Source organism: Mustela nivalis (assembly GCF_964662115.1).
Source record: "Mustela nivalis genome assembly, chromosome: 7".
NCBI classification, from domain to species: domain Eukaryota; kingdom Metazoa; phylum Chordata; class Mammalia; order Carnivora; family Mustelidae; genus Mustela; species Mustela nivalis.
Genome location: NC_139026.1, coordinates 119,228,193 through 119,245,512, shown reverse-complemented (window position 1 = coordinate 119,245,512; position 17,320 = coordinate 119,228,193). Strand labels below are relative to the sequence as shown.

The 17,320-nt window shown below is 34.9% G+C and overlaps 1 protein-coding gene across 7 annotated transcripts in view; it reads right to left on the bottom strand.

Annotated features, from left to right (window-relative positions):
- The window catches only part of EPC1 (enhancer of polycomb homolog 1), a 90,047-nt gene that overhangs the window by 32,133 nt on the left and 40,594 nt on the right, over window positions 1-17,320 (bottom strand). The window contains exon 1 of one of the 7 annotated variants that reach the window (XM_082739771.1): window positions 9,510-9,656. The exons of the other annotated variants lie outside the window; for them this stretch is intronic. Within the exon in view, the coding sequence (XP_082595897.1) occupies window positions 9,510-9,614 (105 nt within the window). The 5' untranslated portion in view covers window positions 9,615-9,656. Of the gene's footprint in view, window positions 1-9,509; window positions 9,657-17,320 lie in introns of those variants that run through there. 7 annotated transcript variants of the gene reach the window in all.

Sequence of the window (17,320 nt, the reverse complement as noted above, 5' to 3'; positions counted from 1 at the left end):
ATCATGTTAAGATTTGTCCTTGTATGAAGAACAGGAGTGGCTGAAAGGTTTTAAAATGATCACACTAGTTGCTATATAGACAACAGACCGTATTCTATAAAATGGAATATATGTAACCTGTAAATAGTTTAGAATAATATTCATTATATGGAAAAAGCCACCAATTTATTAAGTAAAAAAGAATCTGAAAACTGGATGTTCAGAGTATTTATAAGGAAAAAAATGCAACTGAACAGAAGCACATTCAGAAAAAAAGTCTTAAAGTAGATGAGCATATATACAAAAGAATCCTTCTCTTTACACTCCTTTGTTCCTTTCCTTGCCCTATTCTTTCATAGCTCTTATCATCCTCTATCAATGAATCTATCAATTCATACATAAAGTTTCAAAGTATGTACACCAATAAATTAGCAGATAATCTCCAGGTGGTACATTTCTGAAATGCCGTTTTGTAATTTTATTTCTCATATTTCCTAAAAGGTATTTGTAATACTTTTTGACAAAAAAATATGAGTACATTTCACTAAATGATTTCCTAAAACATTGATAATTTCTAGAAGACATTTTGGTTGAGTAAAACCTTTCCCATTTAAGTTAGTTTAAGAGTAAAATACACTTAGAGCTTTCCAGGTAAAGAAAGTATTTTTAAAATCCAAAATTATATTCATCTATTTCTAGGAAACAGAATGTTAAATTACATAAGAGTAACATTAAATTAGAAGTGGAAATGAGATTCTTGCTTTGAGTAGGAAGATACAGAATGGTGAAGCCAAGTAACAAATGAAATAAACTAGAATGAGTTCTGAATTCAATAATTATTGAATGCCTTGACTAAATACCTAAAATATCCCAATTTTAAATTACAATTATGTAAAAAGTTGGAGGTTCCTTGAAGATACTGTCATTGAAATTTCTGAATAATCTACTTGCAACAACAGGCCAGCTGTGTTCAAATAACTTCAAATAGTCCAATAAAGAGTTTGACAGTTAAAAAAAGAATGCTGGACTCTAAACTTATATTCTTTTTAAACTTTAGGACTTCTAAGAGCATTTAACATGTTAATGTAAATTGTACTTGTTCCAGAGCAGGGATAGTCATTCAGGCCTGTGACCACAGAAATATTTTTTCAGAAAATATCTATTAATATCTCAGACAACTTTTGTAAAACAGTTTGGGAAATATTGGTAAAGAACAAAAACTAGAGATATGGAACAGAATATCTAGGATTAAGCTTTTATTCATTTATTAACTTAGTCCATATTTATTTATTGAGTGTCAACCACGTGCCCGGCACTGGGAACACAGTGTTGTAACTAAAACAGACACAGTTCCTAACATTGCACAGCTTATACTCTCGTAGGGAGAACAGATACTAATAAAACAGTCCTAAAAATAAACTGTACAGTATGATAAGTTCTATGAAGAAAAAGTACAGTGTATTATGGTAAAAAGAAAAGGATTTCAAGGACAATATCATTTTCACTAGTGCCAAGGGACATTTAAGCCAACATCTGCAGCAATGGGAGTTAAAAGATTGTTTTAAGAAAAGGGGATTACTATATTTGAAGACCACTTACATGTTTGACATAGTGGTTAAATAAAATTTCTTTATATTATAGGATATTTGTATTAAGCACAGTTGTAAGAATTAACCACCAAAACACCAAGAATAATTCAAAATTTTCATAAAATAACAGAGGCATAAATTCTCAAGTTAGGTTTTAGAAGAAACAAAGTAAATAAAATTAAATAATCCAAAGACTTCTGTAATATTTGATCTTACATAAAATGGAATGAGATAAACTATAATTTACGGTTAAGTTATTCAGCAAATAATTAAAAAAAAACTTCTTGCTCTGTAATTGTTTCCTATATGCAGCAATACAAACAGTAAAAGAGTATCAGAAAAGACTAAACAATGATCTTTAGACTGAAGTTCAGAGCACACTGCCATGTCTCTATGAACCTTGCTATTGGCACTGGGCTCCGAAAGTATTCACTCCTGTTACTTCAGCCTGCCTAGTACACGGAAAGGGCATGGGTTTCACAGACAGACACCTACTCAAGAATCCTAGCTTCCTCATCAAGCCCGAAATCCAGCAAATCACTCTGCTACCTATTTGTATTTTTTTAAACCCCTACTTTTCTTCGCACCAGTAGTTAATGTTTTTTCTTTTAATTTCCTCTCTGTTATTTTTGTTTACCCCGAGAAAAATATTGCCCTTCCAGGTGGCTTTTTGTGGTCTTTGTTAAAAGCATTGGTAGTTAATGTGAAAGGGTTAACTGGCTCTGAACAGGGCATGTCACTTGTATTTGAGAAATCAGAAAACACCATTTTTATTGATTAAATGAGAGTGACATTAGCTACGTGTAGATAAAACCTGTCTGAAGAGACATTATTGCAAATGTATCTTAAACATCTGCTCTGTGCCTTTGCTCATATGGATGGAGACATCTCCTGACATCACCATTCACCATGCCCCCAACTCCACCATGGAAAATTCCCACCTGTTCTTCAAAGTCTGGTTTAAAATTATCTTTCCTCCCTCTTCCCTCAGCAGAAATGCTCCCCAACTTGTGCTTCTACAGTACTACAGTCTCTACTTAGAAACTGTAATTGTTTGTATACTGATCTCCAAAATGTAGACACTATGTTTAATTAACTTATGTATTTTTTCCTTTAAAAGATGTATCCTCTTGTATTATCTGGGGGCTCTGATGTTTAAGGATGAAGATAATATAATTATCTTGTTAACCTGCTCAGCATCTAGTATAATATTCTGCCTTATTACAATACTTTATAAAATATCATTGTAGAAAAATGATAAATCAGTCTAAATAAAATGCATGAACAAAATAAAAAGAACATTTCTATATACTTTTTAATATCTAATACATATCAGCAAACCAAAAAGAGCTATTCAGTTATATTGTACAAATTCCTAAACAAAGATTAAATTATATTCACTTATTCATTAAGGTTTTATTTAAGCAAATAATGACCTTACCACTTAGTCATAATAATTAAGACTACATTTAGACCTTTTGGATCATGGAATTAAAAACAGGTTATTATAAGCCACAATGTTTAAGATTCCTTATGGAGAAATAAGTGATTACTAATTTGTAAAAAGCCACTCAAGAAATTTAATCCCTATTACTTATGCATGCAGAGCTAGACTCCACTGCTACTTGAACAAAAGCACTGAGCTGAATTACTTTCTCTCCTATATTCTAATGACATTTCTAAGAACTAAAACATCTGTTCAGGAACATGGCTCCAGCAAGGACTCCATAGTTTTTCTACATCCAAATACCCTAATTCTTGACTGGCTCATTACAATAACTTTCTGACTGGTTTCCCTGAGTCCATTTTTGGCCATTATTCTACAATAGCCAATCTGTTAATATATAAGTCAAATTATGCCATTATTCCATTTAAAGTATTCCAATTATTTTTATCTCATTCAGAATAAAAGATAAGGTTCTTAAAACTGTTTATGAGGTCCAGCATGATTTGCATTCCTCTCTCCTTATTACCTTTCATTTACTATTCTCTTTACTCACTCTGCTCTTGTATACTAGATTCCTTGCTTCTTCTCCCCAAACTTAAATAGCTTGCTCCCTCACCTTCTTCAAGTCTTTGTTCAAAAGTCATCTTTGGATCAATTCCTTGCCACCTCCTCCACCAGAATGGCTAAACTTGAGGCTGACAACATGGTGATGTTGTCAAATGATGGTGAGGTTGTGGAATAACTAGAACTCTCATACGCTGTGTTAGTGAGAAAAAGGTATGGCAGATCTCATAAAACCAAAAATACACAGTCCACATGGCCCAGCAATCCCACAGGTAGGTATCTACCCAAGCCCACAAGACCTCAATAAGACCATTTATATGGTTTTATTCAGTTATAGTCCCAAAGTGGAAACAATCCAGATGCCCATCAATAGAAATAGGAGAGATGAACAAACTACGGCAGAGTAATACAATGGAATATTCTACAACAAAAAGGAACTAATACATGCAACAATATGAATCAATCCTAAAATCCTAAAAAGAGTCCACATTCTTTGAGTCCATTTATGTTAAGTTTTAAAACAGGCAAAATTAATTTATGGTGAAAAAAATAAAAACAGTACTTGATTCTGGGGAGTGGCATCAGGGATTGATTGGAAAGGGGAATGAAGAGATTTTCAACGATGATGGCAATAATGCTTCATCTCTTGATGAGGGTTGGGCTATGAAGGTATATGAATTGTCAAAATCCAGCTAATACTGACTACTTATTTGTGAATTTCTAGGCATGTTAGTTTTACCTCAAAGGAAAAAAAAAACCAGTAAATACTGAACTGTAATTAATGACATCTATGCTGAAATATTTATGAAAACAGGCACTATCTGCAATTTTCTTTGAAATGCACCCAAAAAATGGAGATGATGGATGTGTGATAAAGCAAGTGGAATAAAATGTAATAGGCAAATCTAGCTAGTGGGTATAGAGGTGGTCACTGAACACACTTGAATCTTTACTGTATGTCTGAAGATTTTCATAACAAAATGTTGCAAAAAAATATGCACTCTCTCCCCTCTCTTAAGCCTGGAACGCTTTATCTGCCCCCTGCTTTAGTTTTCCTCTATAGCACTTACCTCTTTATAAACTACAGAATTTACTTACTGTTTTATTTACTGTCTTGTCTTCTTTCCATAAAATATAAGATCCATGAAGGTAGAATTTGTTTTCTGCTTAGCTTTACCTCGGGTCTAGAACTGTGCCTAATACACACAAATATCCAGTAAATATTTACTGAATAAATGAGCCAGTGAATTGTGCCTGTTATTTAAGGTCCACAAATACTGTTTGGGAACAGAACTCATAAAAAATTGAGATTAAATTTCATAAAAGCAAAGAAAAAATTAAGATGAACACACTTTGCTTTTGTCCTTAAAATGCTCGGGGTGAAAAAGTCAAAACAGCTGAAGATATAGACTACTTAGGAAGAAAAAGAGCAATTCAATACTTACTATTTTCTACAAGGAATAAATGGCAAAAGGTCTTAGGATTATTAACATCTACCCCTCCTCCCACTTAAAGCTCATATCCTGAAATTACTTTATTTCTACAGTATAAAACAGTAAAAGATTGCTAAAGTACAGGTAAAACAGTATAGTCTTATTACTTCTTTTTAGTGTGAAACATCTGTCATTTTAGTACTTTTATCACGAAATATTCAGGACACACAGTTACTAAGTAGCATGGTGGTCAAAGGCAGCCCTAGGCAAAATTCAGTTCAGTTTTGATGCTTGCCCTCTCATGTCCTTTATTTGTAGCCCTTACATCGCTTTAGAGTTGGGTTGTGCTGCATTTACTAAGTGCCCGTGTGCCCATGTGATAACTGGGAATGTGAAGGGGAAGGGACTAAAGTTAGTTTTTCTATTCTCACAAATGACAATCTAAGTGGAATGCTTTCCTAAAAATTAATAAAAAGTCTCAAGAAGCCCTTATTTTTGGTTATAATCTTTATGCTGATGATTTCTAAATCTCCCAACATATCCTGGAGAGCTAGTCATCTGTCATTATTTAATGCCTTTTAACTTACACAAATAAAATACAAACGATGTTTCTCATTTTGGAGGGTTAATACCTTAAATCAACAGCCTGAGTAATTTAAGCTCATCTAAAACTAAACATGTTTATATAATCCAACACAGACAAAAGCTATGCCAAGACTTAGTCCATAGCCCTTGCACATACTCACTCTTGGAATTTCATCCGCTTTCATGGCTTTAACTGCCATTTGTGTGCTGATGACATGCTTAGAAATCCTCACTTCTAGCCCAGATTTCTGCTAAACTCTAGGCATAGTATAAAGACCTCTTACTACATGCTCTACAAATAGACTTCATATAACATCAACATCCCCATCTGCTGAGTCTCCAAATCTGTTCTTCTTCCAGTATTACCTAGTGAGGTCAATTACCTGCTTCCGACTACCCCGTTTCCAAATGAGGCCATCAGATCCTCTAGAATTCTCACTCATTTTAGGTCTAGAAAATATTCAGTGCCTTTTTTTTTTTTTTTTTAAATCCCACTGTCTTCATTTCAGGCAGCAACTAGCCTCCTTACTTCTGGTATCACACTATTCTCCAATTACTTTCTATAGCTGTAGCTGCCAGGGTCTCTCGAAAGGTTGGATTCCATCATTCTCACATTTAATCCTTGGCTCTCTACTGCCTTCATGATGAAATTCAAACTTCTTGGCATGGCAAACAGGGTCCTTCATGGTCTAGCTCTAGCTACTTCTTTTGGTCCAACACCTTACCTCACCCTTTCTACTCCGAATTTCACTCTCAAGCTACAGGGGACATCTAATAGACCTTTCTAGTAATACCTACATGTAATGTTTCCTGTCTTTAAGTCCATCTAAACCTCTCTCTATTTTTTATAATTCTACGAGGATATCTACCCCTTTCAGAAAGTCTCTTACAACTACTACATAACACTATTACAGTGGTAGAATAGAAAACAGGTACAGATGATTTTTAAATATTTCATAAAAACTCAATTAAAAATTTTTTTCCAAAGATTTTATTTATTTATTTGATAGGCAGAGAGGCAAGCAGAGAGAGAGAGGAGGAAGCAGGCTCCCCACTGAGCAGAGAGCCTGATGTGGGGCTCGATCCCAGGACCCTGGGTTCATGACCTGAGTTGAAGGCAGAGGCTTTAACCCACTGAGCCACCCAGGCGCCCCTCAATTAAAATTTTTATGGAACTGAACACTCAGCAAATCAGAATTCAGAAAAAAATTTCCTGATAGGAGTTTCATCCCTAAGCTACTTGCCTCACACATACCAGAAGGGACAAGGGACAAGAGACAGGAAAAAACACCAAGAGTGAGAACAAGCTCAATAACTTTGAAAGAGTCATTCATCTTGGAAAAAATATTAATTTACTTGCAAGAAAAGACTTTGTGAACTCAATTCTAACTTTGGGTTATAAAGCTTTAGGCTTTATTACTATGTCTGTTAATTCACCTTTCCAGAACTGAAATAGTAATAGCTAACATATATGGAGCACTTATCAATGCCAGGCCCAAGCTTCATATATCTTACTTCATTAAAAGCTCATAACAATATATATTCTCTCTATATTACATGTATATATTGTAGAAAGACGTGGGAATTATCATCCCTATTTCACCTATTACTAAACTTGCCTAAGTTCATATAATTAGCTGGATACAAACCCAGCTGTGGCTCTACTATGAACTCTTTCTTTTTTAAGATTTGAGAGACATAGAAAAAAAGAGAGGGCAAGTGGGGAGGGGGCAAACAGACTCAATCCCAGGTCCCAGAAATTATGACCTGAGCTGAAGGCAGATGTCTGCTTCTCCCAGATGCTCCTAGTATGGACTCTTAACAGCTTCACTATATTAATTCGCAAAAGGATGTAGATTCCCCGATTGCTTATTAGTTCCAAGGAAAACTAGTAACTATATAGTGGAGAAACTGGCCCATACCTTGACTGGGTTATCAAAACTAACCTTACCAATCAGGGGCAGATAAATTATGTGTCTCAGGATGTGATACTATGAGACTACAATATCCTTTATGTAAAATTCTACCTGGGAGTGCAAAATCTGAATCTACTTGGGAAAACATCAAACTCAAAATGGGATCCTCTATTAAAGAAAAAAAATCAAAGAGACTGTAATCTTCAAAAACTGTCTGCATCAGCCATCAAAAGAAATGAAATCTTGCCATTTGCGACAACATGGATGGAACTAGAGCGTATCATGCTTAGCGAAATAAGTTAAGCGGAAAAAGACAACTATCGTATGATCTCCCTAATATGAGGAAGTGGTGATGCAACATGGGGGCTTAAGTGGATAAGAGAAGAATCAATGAAACAAGATGCTATTGGGAGGGAGACAAACCATAAGTGACTCTTAATCTCACAAAACAAACTGAGGGTTGCTGGGGGGATGGGGGTTGGGAGAAGGGGGGTGGGGTTATGGACATTGGGGAGGGTATGTGCTTTGGTGAGTGCTGTGAAGTGTGTAAACCTGGCGATTCACAGACCTGTACCCCTGGGGATAAAACTATATGTTTATAAAAAAATAAAAAATTAAAAAAAATACTGTCTGCATCATAAAAGATTAAACTCCATTGAAATATTTAGGAATAAAGCACCATGATGTAGGCAAATTAACTCTTAAATTGTTTGGAAAAATATGTGTTTGTTTACATGTGTCTATGTTAAGTTTGAAAAAAAAAACAACAATAAAGCAAATTGGGCAAAATGTTGACAATAGTTATATGTGGGTATACTACTCTTTTTCCTGCAAACTTTTTGTAAGCTTGAAATTATTTCCAAATAGTATTTTTTTTTTAAAGGAAAAAAAGGGTCTCCCTGAAAGTAAGAGGAAGAGATGGAAGTACTTCTTCCAGAATTACTGTCAAGTAACTGCACAATCTCTGATCTGTAAGTCAGTGAAAGTTTTCTGGCTCTTAATTTCCTTATCTAAACCAGACATTATCAGAATACTGTCTTCTGAATAGTTGTTCTAGAGTTATCGTTGTTATACGAAGAGTTCTGGGATTAATTTTGGGAAATGCACAGACAGATAAAATGCACAGATAGATAAGCAATGTCGAACAGTTTCTTTACAGAAGAATCCTCACAGATTTTGCACATATTAAAATGCACCATGATTTTCCAAATCAGTAATATAGAAGTCAACATGTACTATTCACTGACCACTGTTAGTGTGATTCATCTAAATGTTTGGTGGGACCCAGCTTTTAATTTTCAGGACTAAAAACTATGATAAGCATTAAAGTTATAATGTTAAACCAAGGCATATAAAAACCATTCTCTTCTAAAATAACAGTCTATCAATTTTGGGAAACATAACCTTATGACTCCACTGTTCAACTTCATACTGAGGTATTTTCCAGTAAGTTTATTTTTAAAACAGGGAGCTGTTTTTAGACTACAAAATCTGACAACAGAACTCTGCTTTATGGACAGTAATACAGATTAGTAGTTGGGAAATTATAAGAGAGGGAGTGGGCAAGTTCAGCTCCCCATCTGTTTTTGTAAATAATAGAACATAGCCACACTTACTCATTTACATATTGTCCATACTGCTTGTGCCCTACAATAGCAGAGCTGAGTTGCTGTGACAGACTTGTAAGGCCTGCAAAGCTTAAAATATTATCTGACTCTTATGCAAAGTTTGGAGAATCCTGATATTGATATAGTTATTTCTGTTTACTTTTGAAGATTCAGCAGTTAGGTTGTAGTAAGGTGGGTCACTGACAGACACGAAAGCAAGCATGCTCTACTATTTACATGGTAAAAATGACAGAAGAGGGAAGTAAGCTTATATAAAATTGTATCTGTATGCTGAGACCCTATATTAGATACAACATCTTCATTCTTAAAATGTATTATTATACCTATTTTACAGGGAAAGTGAAGCTCAGTAAGATTAAGTCACTTGCCCGAAGTGGTAGAAGTAGGATTTGGATTGAGGTCTGACTCCAGAACCCTATGGTCTTTCTACTGTGGCTTAATTCCTCCTTCTTGTCTTCTTTTGCCTTCCCCATGTATGGCTGAGTTCTGGGTGGTACTCAAGGGAGGACTCAATACTAAGAGAGAAGCAGAAAGGATTTTTAACAGCTGAAGAGATAAAGAACAACATTATGGCTTCAAGGATTAGTGGAAAGTTATAACCAGGTAACTTGAGAAAGTAACAGCAATTTCCTAACTTCTCTTACACGATTCTCTTGGAATGCTTTACTAATCATTGCTCAAAAAGGTTAACTCTGGTAGTACCCAGGCACTGTGGATATGAAGAATGGAGTTCTGAAAGATTAAGTCCTAGGAGAACCAAGACTACATACATATGTTTCCTGTGTAATTAACTACTTTTAATCTTCTATCATCCCTACAGATATAGAGGTCTACAGTAAAGAGTAAAGTTTGTTTCCCTTTATTGTTTTGTTTTATCTTGCTGAATTAGACAGTAGAGTTACATCAAAATTTGTACTTCTTCTTCTGGACTTCGAAGACTTCACTTAGTATACATCTGATACCACATTTACCAAGTGTGCAAACAAAATAATCTTCTTTTCACAGAAATAGTAGAAATAGGAGTTTCCCCTCTGAGAAGAGAATCAGCTTTGAATTAGAAGCAAATTGGGAAGGAATTCATTTTGGCTTTTTAGGTACAATTAAATAATCTACCATAAAAGAAGTCAAAAGAATATTAAATGATTTACCACCCTGGAGAGATAAGGATCTACGTAATAACAGATTGAAACAGTCTAAATTTGACCATTCCCTGTTCCTTCATCAAAAATAACAGATTTATCTATTTTATTTTCCCACCAGTCAATGTACCAATTGAGACTTAGCTGTTACACTGTTCTTACTAATATTTTTTATTACCCATCAAAAATATAAAATTTCAGGTTCGTATGAATGTTAAGATTTGTCCATGTTTAAGGTAACTGTGGAAAACATTATAACATGGCTAATATAGGAAGAAATCATAGTTCATAATACACTAAACTAAATACGCAAATTTTCTCCTTTAACACCAAGTCCTGTGGTTTCACCAAAACCACAAAATCCTCAGTGTAATTTCTAAAGCTTTGTCTTCTGCAGTGGCTAAAAAATAAAAGGAGCTCTGATAGTCTCAAAGCTTTCTTGTTTAATTATATGTCTGTATCCTTCACTTTCTCAAACTTAAAACTCCCCCTTTATTTAAACTAACACATTGTTAGATGAAAATAAATATTTTATAATATCAAATTATCCTAATTAGTTTAATTCTATTTTGTGCCACAAATTATCTTCTTGCAAGTTATAAAACATATTGTATGGAAATAAAATTTCTGATTTTTTGTTTTTATTAGAATACTCTATCAAACAGGAAGATATATAAGGCGTACTTTCTAAAAACCACACGTTTTGATGTCAAAAACCTGGGAAGGGAATCCTGGAAGGGAATTCTGACAGTTACTAATTGTGACTTAACTTCCCTAAATCTACATTTTCTTATTAGTAAAATGAGGTTACTGCTATTATCAAGGTAAAATGAGACAAGAAATGCAGGTAACCTTCTAGTGTACACCTAGCATACACTTTTATTAGCTTTTCATAATATAAATAATGACACCAACTCAGCCTTTTTTCCTTATTAGTAAAAGGCAGAAAATGCTACCTAACTTATAAAGACTGCATTGAAGAGTGAGATTATGTCTATAAAGTGGTGGTGTATTATTATTATAATAGCAAATTTCAATAGATTATGGCCTACATTATTAATAGAAATTACTTTACGATAGGTATATTTGGATCAATAAATAAGACCAAGTCCAAATTTACCTTATGTTTTCTTAATGATATCCTGTCTCCTATTAATCCTATAAATGAGGATATTTTATTTTATTTTATTTTATTTTAGTAGGCTCCAAGCCCAGCATGGAGCCCAACACCAGGCTTTGAACTCATGACCAAAAGCTGAGATCAAGAGTCTGAAGCTTAACCAACTGAGCTACCCAAGAGCCCAAATGAGGATATTTTAAAACCCCAGTTGATTTTTATTGGCAAACTGTCACTGTTAAAACAATTTTAACCTCTGAAGACAGTCAAATGGAACTTAAATGACATTGTTCTTTAAACGACAAAGTTCAGGCACCATACTATAGTTACCACACTCACTTTTTCAGCTTTTGCAGAAGAATGAGGTCTCTCTAGCCATTTTCAAGTACAAAAGGAAAAAAGAAACATGCACTGCAGTCTTAAGGAAGCCCTGTCCTCCCAGCTTTCCTGATCAAGTTAAATTAATGGGAGTAATTCATTCAAAGATTATTTTTACCATACGCTTTACCCCACAATGGATGTGATATAACTCACTGGAACATTTTTAAACTAATGAATGCAATGCTACCTAAAATAAATCTGGTTTCATGGAAATGAGAGAAATATGCAGAACTTTTATTTGGGGAGGAAGGGCAAAAGGTTGCAAAACTTGAATAACATACTTAGAGCAGTTTTAGATTAATTCTAACACATTTAATTATTATCTCTATTTAGTTGGTATTTATAGCCGTAAGAGAAGGAAAATTAAATTCTTTCTTGCAAAGGTCTTTAGGCTCCTAGAAACATTATACAAATTCTCTTATTTCATAGCAGAAAGAGATGAAATAACTAAATAAAGTTTCCAGATAATATTTAAGACAAGTTTCCTATAAAAGTATTATGTAAATCATGCTAAAAAGTTTGTATCATCTCAGGAGCTGCATTAAATTTGATCAGAATGAAAGTCTAAACAAGAGTAAATCATATACTTCCATGATCTCTTAAAGAAGTAAACTGTGGCAGACACTGCCATTTTTTTTAACCCCATAAAGGCGAATTAATTTTCCAGTAATAAATTGTAGTACAGGGGTTGTGTTAGACACCTGTACTTAATTAGGGATTTATATTTATATTTCTTCCAGTCTGATGATGACGACTAAAATAATCATCTTAGGTAAAGTAAAATATTTATAAGTAAGTAATTCAGAATCAACTAGTACAATATTTATATTATAATTTGACCAAACCATGGTCAGAATGCAAAATTTACTATTTAAATGGAGTGAAGGATAGGTTAAAAATCTTAAGTTCAGAGGAGATAAAACACAGCTTACTGAAGGTGTACCTAAAAAAACCAGAAGGTTTATTTATGTATTTTAGAGAGTGAGCAAGTAGGGGGAGGAGCAGAGGGAGAGAATCTTAAGCAGACTCCCTGCTGAGCATGGAACCTCACCTGGGGCTTCACCCCAAAACCCTGAAACTGTGACCTGAGCCAAAACCAAGAGTCAGCTGCTTAACCGACTAAGTCCCCCAGGTGCCCCTGAAGGTGTACTTTTTATCTGTCTTCACAAAGGTCCTCAAATATCCCCTTCTTCATTTTCTTCCTCCAGTACACAAAGATAAATACTCAAAGTGTAATAGATAGCCTTTAGTTTTGTTCATCAAATTATTCCTGGCTGGCTTCCAGACACACAATAATATTGCATTTTCTGGCTCTGTGGCTGGTGGGGCTAGGTCACTAATCCCGGTCAATGAGTTGTGAATCAAAGCAACTTATTATTTCCAGGCTAGAGTATTTAACTGATGGTGAAGATCTGACATCTCCTCCCACCTGCCATCATATTGGACTGCTACCTATGCCTGGTTCCCCAGCTGATTCATGAAAAAAATGTTACATAAAATAAGAAACGAACTTTTAAGCTTGTTTGTTATTACATCATAACCTAGTTGATCCTGAATGACATAAACTGGTTCCAGAAATGGGATACTGTTACAACACAAAGGCTAAAATATATGCCATTTGGGGGCCAAGCAGCAAGGGAACTTCTCAAAGGATGGAAACCTAGAATCCTTATTAGGCAGCACAAAATACTTGGTAAAAGTCAGTTATGATAGTTTAAGAAGCAAATAATGTACTTAATAAACCTGTAGCTCTAGAAGAGTTTAAAAAAACCCTAACCATTAAAATGGAGTGTTGGTTGCTCTGTGTTTGGTATTATAAGAAACAAAATTTTAAAACTCATCAGTTGGTAAGCAGGAACGAAGAGTCCAAAAATTCAGCGACTTGCAGCATTTTAAGAATGCTTCTCAACCCAAGCTATTAAGTTTAGGAATCAAGAAGGCCTTTGGCTAACAGAGGAAGAGCAATCAACCTTGAAGGTAAGGTTTAAATCAGAATGCAGCCGTGATACTTACAATAAAACATTTGAATGGATTAGAGTCTCAAAAGCAGACACACAATTAAAACTGCATTCTTGCTTTCAGCTGAACATAATCCTCACAGAAAAAGAGAGTAGACACTTAAGAGTGTAGCTTTCCAGCAAAAGTTAATAGGTTTATGCTACTAGCAATTAGGAGGCTGACATCTGATAAAGAACTATAAATACAGGCTACTGGCATTCAGAACTAAATGGAAACACATTAGAAGCCTACCGAGTTGTGCTGCTGACAATCAAAAATCAAAAGCCGAGATTAAAATCTGAGTTAAAAGTACAGTTGCATTAGCTCCCCAAAGGGTTTATTTTCCAATATCTACTTCCGATGAGGTGAAGAAAGACCATGGAGAATGAAAGAATGTCAAAAACCACAAAAAACAATGGACTAAGGAGACCCTCCAGGAGAGATCTAGTTATATAAACAAAAATATTGCCCACAGCCAGGGGAAGGGGACCCTTATAAAGTCAGCCTGATGTGATTTTTGAGTTGCTATGGATTATGGAGTGCTAGGTTTCCCTCAATCTTCTAGAATCCAAATGGGAATGTTTATTGTGGTTATCATGGCCCTGTTTTTCTCATGTATATGGGGTATGCGTACAGCAGAGGTAGAGATAGTATTTCCATTCACAGATCTCCAGATCAAGGGGAAACAGATCCAAACCAATATAGAGAATTATGTGTATCACCTGGAAATCCTAATACTTCAAGCTTGATGCTGTTTAGCTGGGATTTTGGGGATGGGTTCATTGTGGAGTGGATGAGTATATTTTGTGGTAAAGACAGTGATTCAAATCTTTGGTTGACCAGAAAGGCAGACCTGTCAGTGTTGTTTGCCAAATCATTTTTTTTTTCTTTGCCTTCTGGTCATACGGTAGGATTGTTTCTCTTGGTCCCTTCATAGTTAGTTAGGTGCAACCATGTGCTCATTCTGGCCAATGAGCTGTGATCCCAGGTGACATGTAACTTCTGGCCAGAGCATTTGAATAACTGACACAAGATAAGAGATCTTTCAGAGTTCTTTCCTCTATTACAGTGTCTAGCAAAGTTCAGGATAGAGGCTGCTCTGTCAGCTGAATCCTGGAGTGGGGACACATAGAACAGAACCTCCAAATCAACCCAATGGACAATGAAGTTAGAAATCAGTATCTGGGGGCACCTGGGTGGCTCAGCCAGTTAAGCGTCTGTCTTGGGCTCAGGTCACGATCTCAGGGTCCTGGCCCATGCTGGGCTCTGCACTCGGTGGGGAGTCTGCTTGTCCCTCTCTCTCTGCCCCTCTCCCCACCTGTGCATTCATGCTCACTCTCTCAAATAAATCAATAAAATCTTTAAAAAAAAAATCAATCTTTCTCCTGATGATGAAGGGGAAACCATTAACATCACTGAACATCTGAGTCAGAGCGAGCTTACAGATCAACTAGTTCCAGTTCCTTCTACAAATGATAAAAGTGAGGTCTAGTATTTATATGACTTGTCTAATCACATAGTAACCATACAGCAGAAAAATTTGATGGAAACATCATTACTCTCATGTAATTCTAAATTACAATGGGGCTTACGCTGTTAATTTCTAAACACCAATTCTGGGATAGACTGAATTAGAAACACATACATAAATTAACTGGCCAATCCAGCCTTTAATGCAACAAATAATTAAGGCATTAAGTTCTAATGCTGAAGGTACTTGGAACTAAGAGTCATATGAAGAGATTAATTAAATAACCATACAAATGAAATGGAAATTTTTAACAGTAACTGCTAAAAAAGTTATGTTACAGGAGCATATAACAGATCTACCCTAATAGGTAGATAACTAAGGAAGTGACATAGAGCTGTGATGTGAGGATCTGTGGGAGATTACTAAACCAATCTGTACAGAAATAATGAATCAGTACATCGCAATAAATGAGAAATGATCCTGTGGATGGTGGGACCTGGAAGGCTTTGGAGGAACTAAAAGCAGGCAGGGGGCAGATTATAGAAGGCCTTATATACAAGTCACTTTAAGAGCAATGGGACCTCTCTATAGATTTTCAGCAGGAAGTGACACAAGGAGATTTCAGTTTTCAAAGGACCATCAGTTTTAATACTAGGGAAGGCAGGAATTGCAGTCTTGGGAAGACTTGTTAGGAAGGTACTTAAATCTGGGCAAGAGATGACAGTACTTTGAATTAGGGAAGTAGCAATGGAGATGATAACATGTGAACTACTTAAGAATTTTTATTCAGGGTATTTTATGCTCTTGCTAGCCTATGTGAACTTTCATCCTCATTCTCTAACTTCTCCACAGTTAAATTCACAGTAAATCTGAATGCATTAAGCTTAGTGAAAGGACAGCATAACATCAAGATGTTATGAGTAGCATAATATATTTATATCGTAAGCATGCCTCTTCCAACGGGCCCCAGTAATATGTTTAGAAGATGCATATATACTAGGAATGAATGGTTATCTTGTTTCATGCAAGATCTTTTTTTTTCAAACTTAAGATTTATTCCAGGAAGGACTTAAGGTAGCCGGGCGGAATTAGAGACATTATAGTTATTTAATTGGTTTCTTCCAAGTGACGCAAAGTATTAGGAATTCTTCCTGGTATTTTAAAAGATATTAACAAAAACCGAGGTTCAACTGAGAAATTTCATACGAAAAAACCCAATCCTTTATATTTATAAAGACCAGGGGAGAATGTTAATCCTATCAAACATTTCTTTATTCTGTTAAATCTTCAAAAAAATACCAAGAAAATGTTTCATCACTACAGAAGTTAGGAGAAATTTCTACAGTGTATTCTACAAAATCACAACACTGAAGTTTGAACAACAACAAAAGAAGAATTCAACAGATGTTTTTAGATAGTGACAGAAAAACTCAAGATGAAAGAACACTTTTGTGAAGTTGATTCTATGATGTTTACCGATACTCCAAGAAAAAAAAAAGACTACGTATTTTACTGGAATTGCACTGCAAAGGAAAAATTCACTATGGGCAAAAAATTCATAAAGAATTCATATACAGTTCAAGATGTCACTATGGTAGAGAAAAAGGAAACTTCAAAGAAGGTAATAAAATGGTATTTGCAGCCAAAATCCTGGTTTGCAAGAACACCTTCAGATCAGAGAAAAGGCATTTCAATGTAAACACTGAACTGGAGTAAAATGACTGATTTTACCTTACTTGATTTTACTTCTATTTATTTCCAATGGGGGAAAAAATGACTTTTTTAGGAACTTAATGTGAGAAGTCAGTTTCCACAGTTTTATTAGATTCTGAGTGATAAACTACCCAGAGTAAATATAGGTTATTTCTGATCTTTAAAGCAAGGATTTAAAACGACTGCCTCAGATTATTTACCATATGAATTATAAACCCTTGAAGGAAAAGACATGTCTACAGAGCCCATAATATTTATCATTATACTCTATAAGTGTAAGCTTACAAATAGTTGATAAATCAACACAATATAAAATAAGTACTTCTAGCACAGTGTTTCACAACACGTATTTTTGGAAAG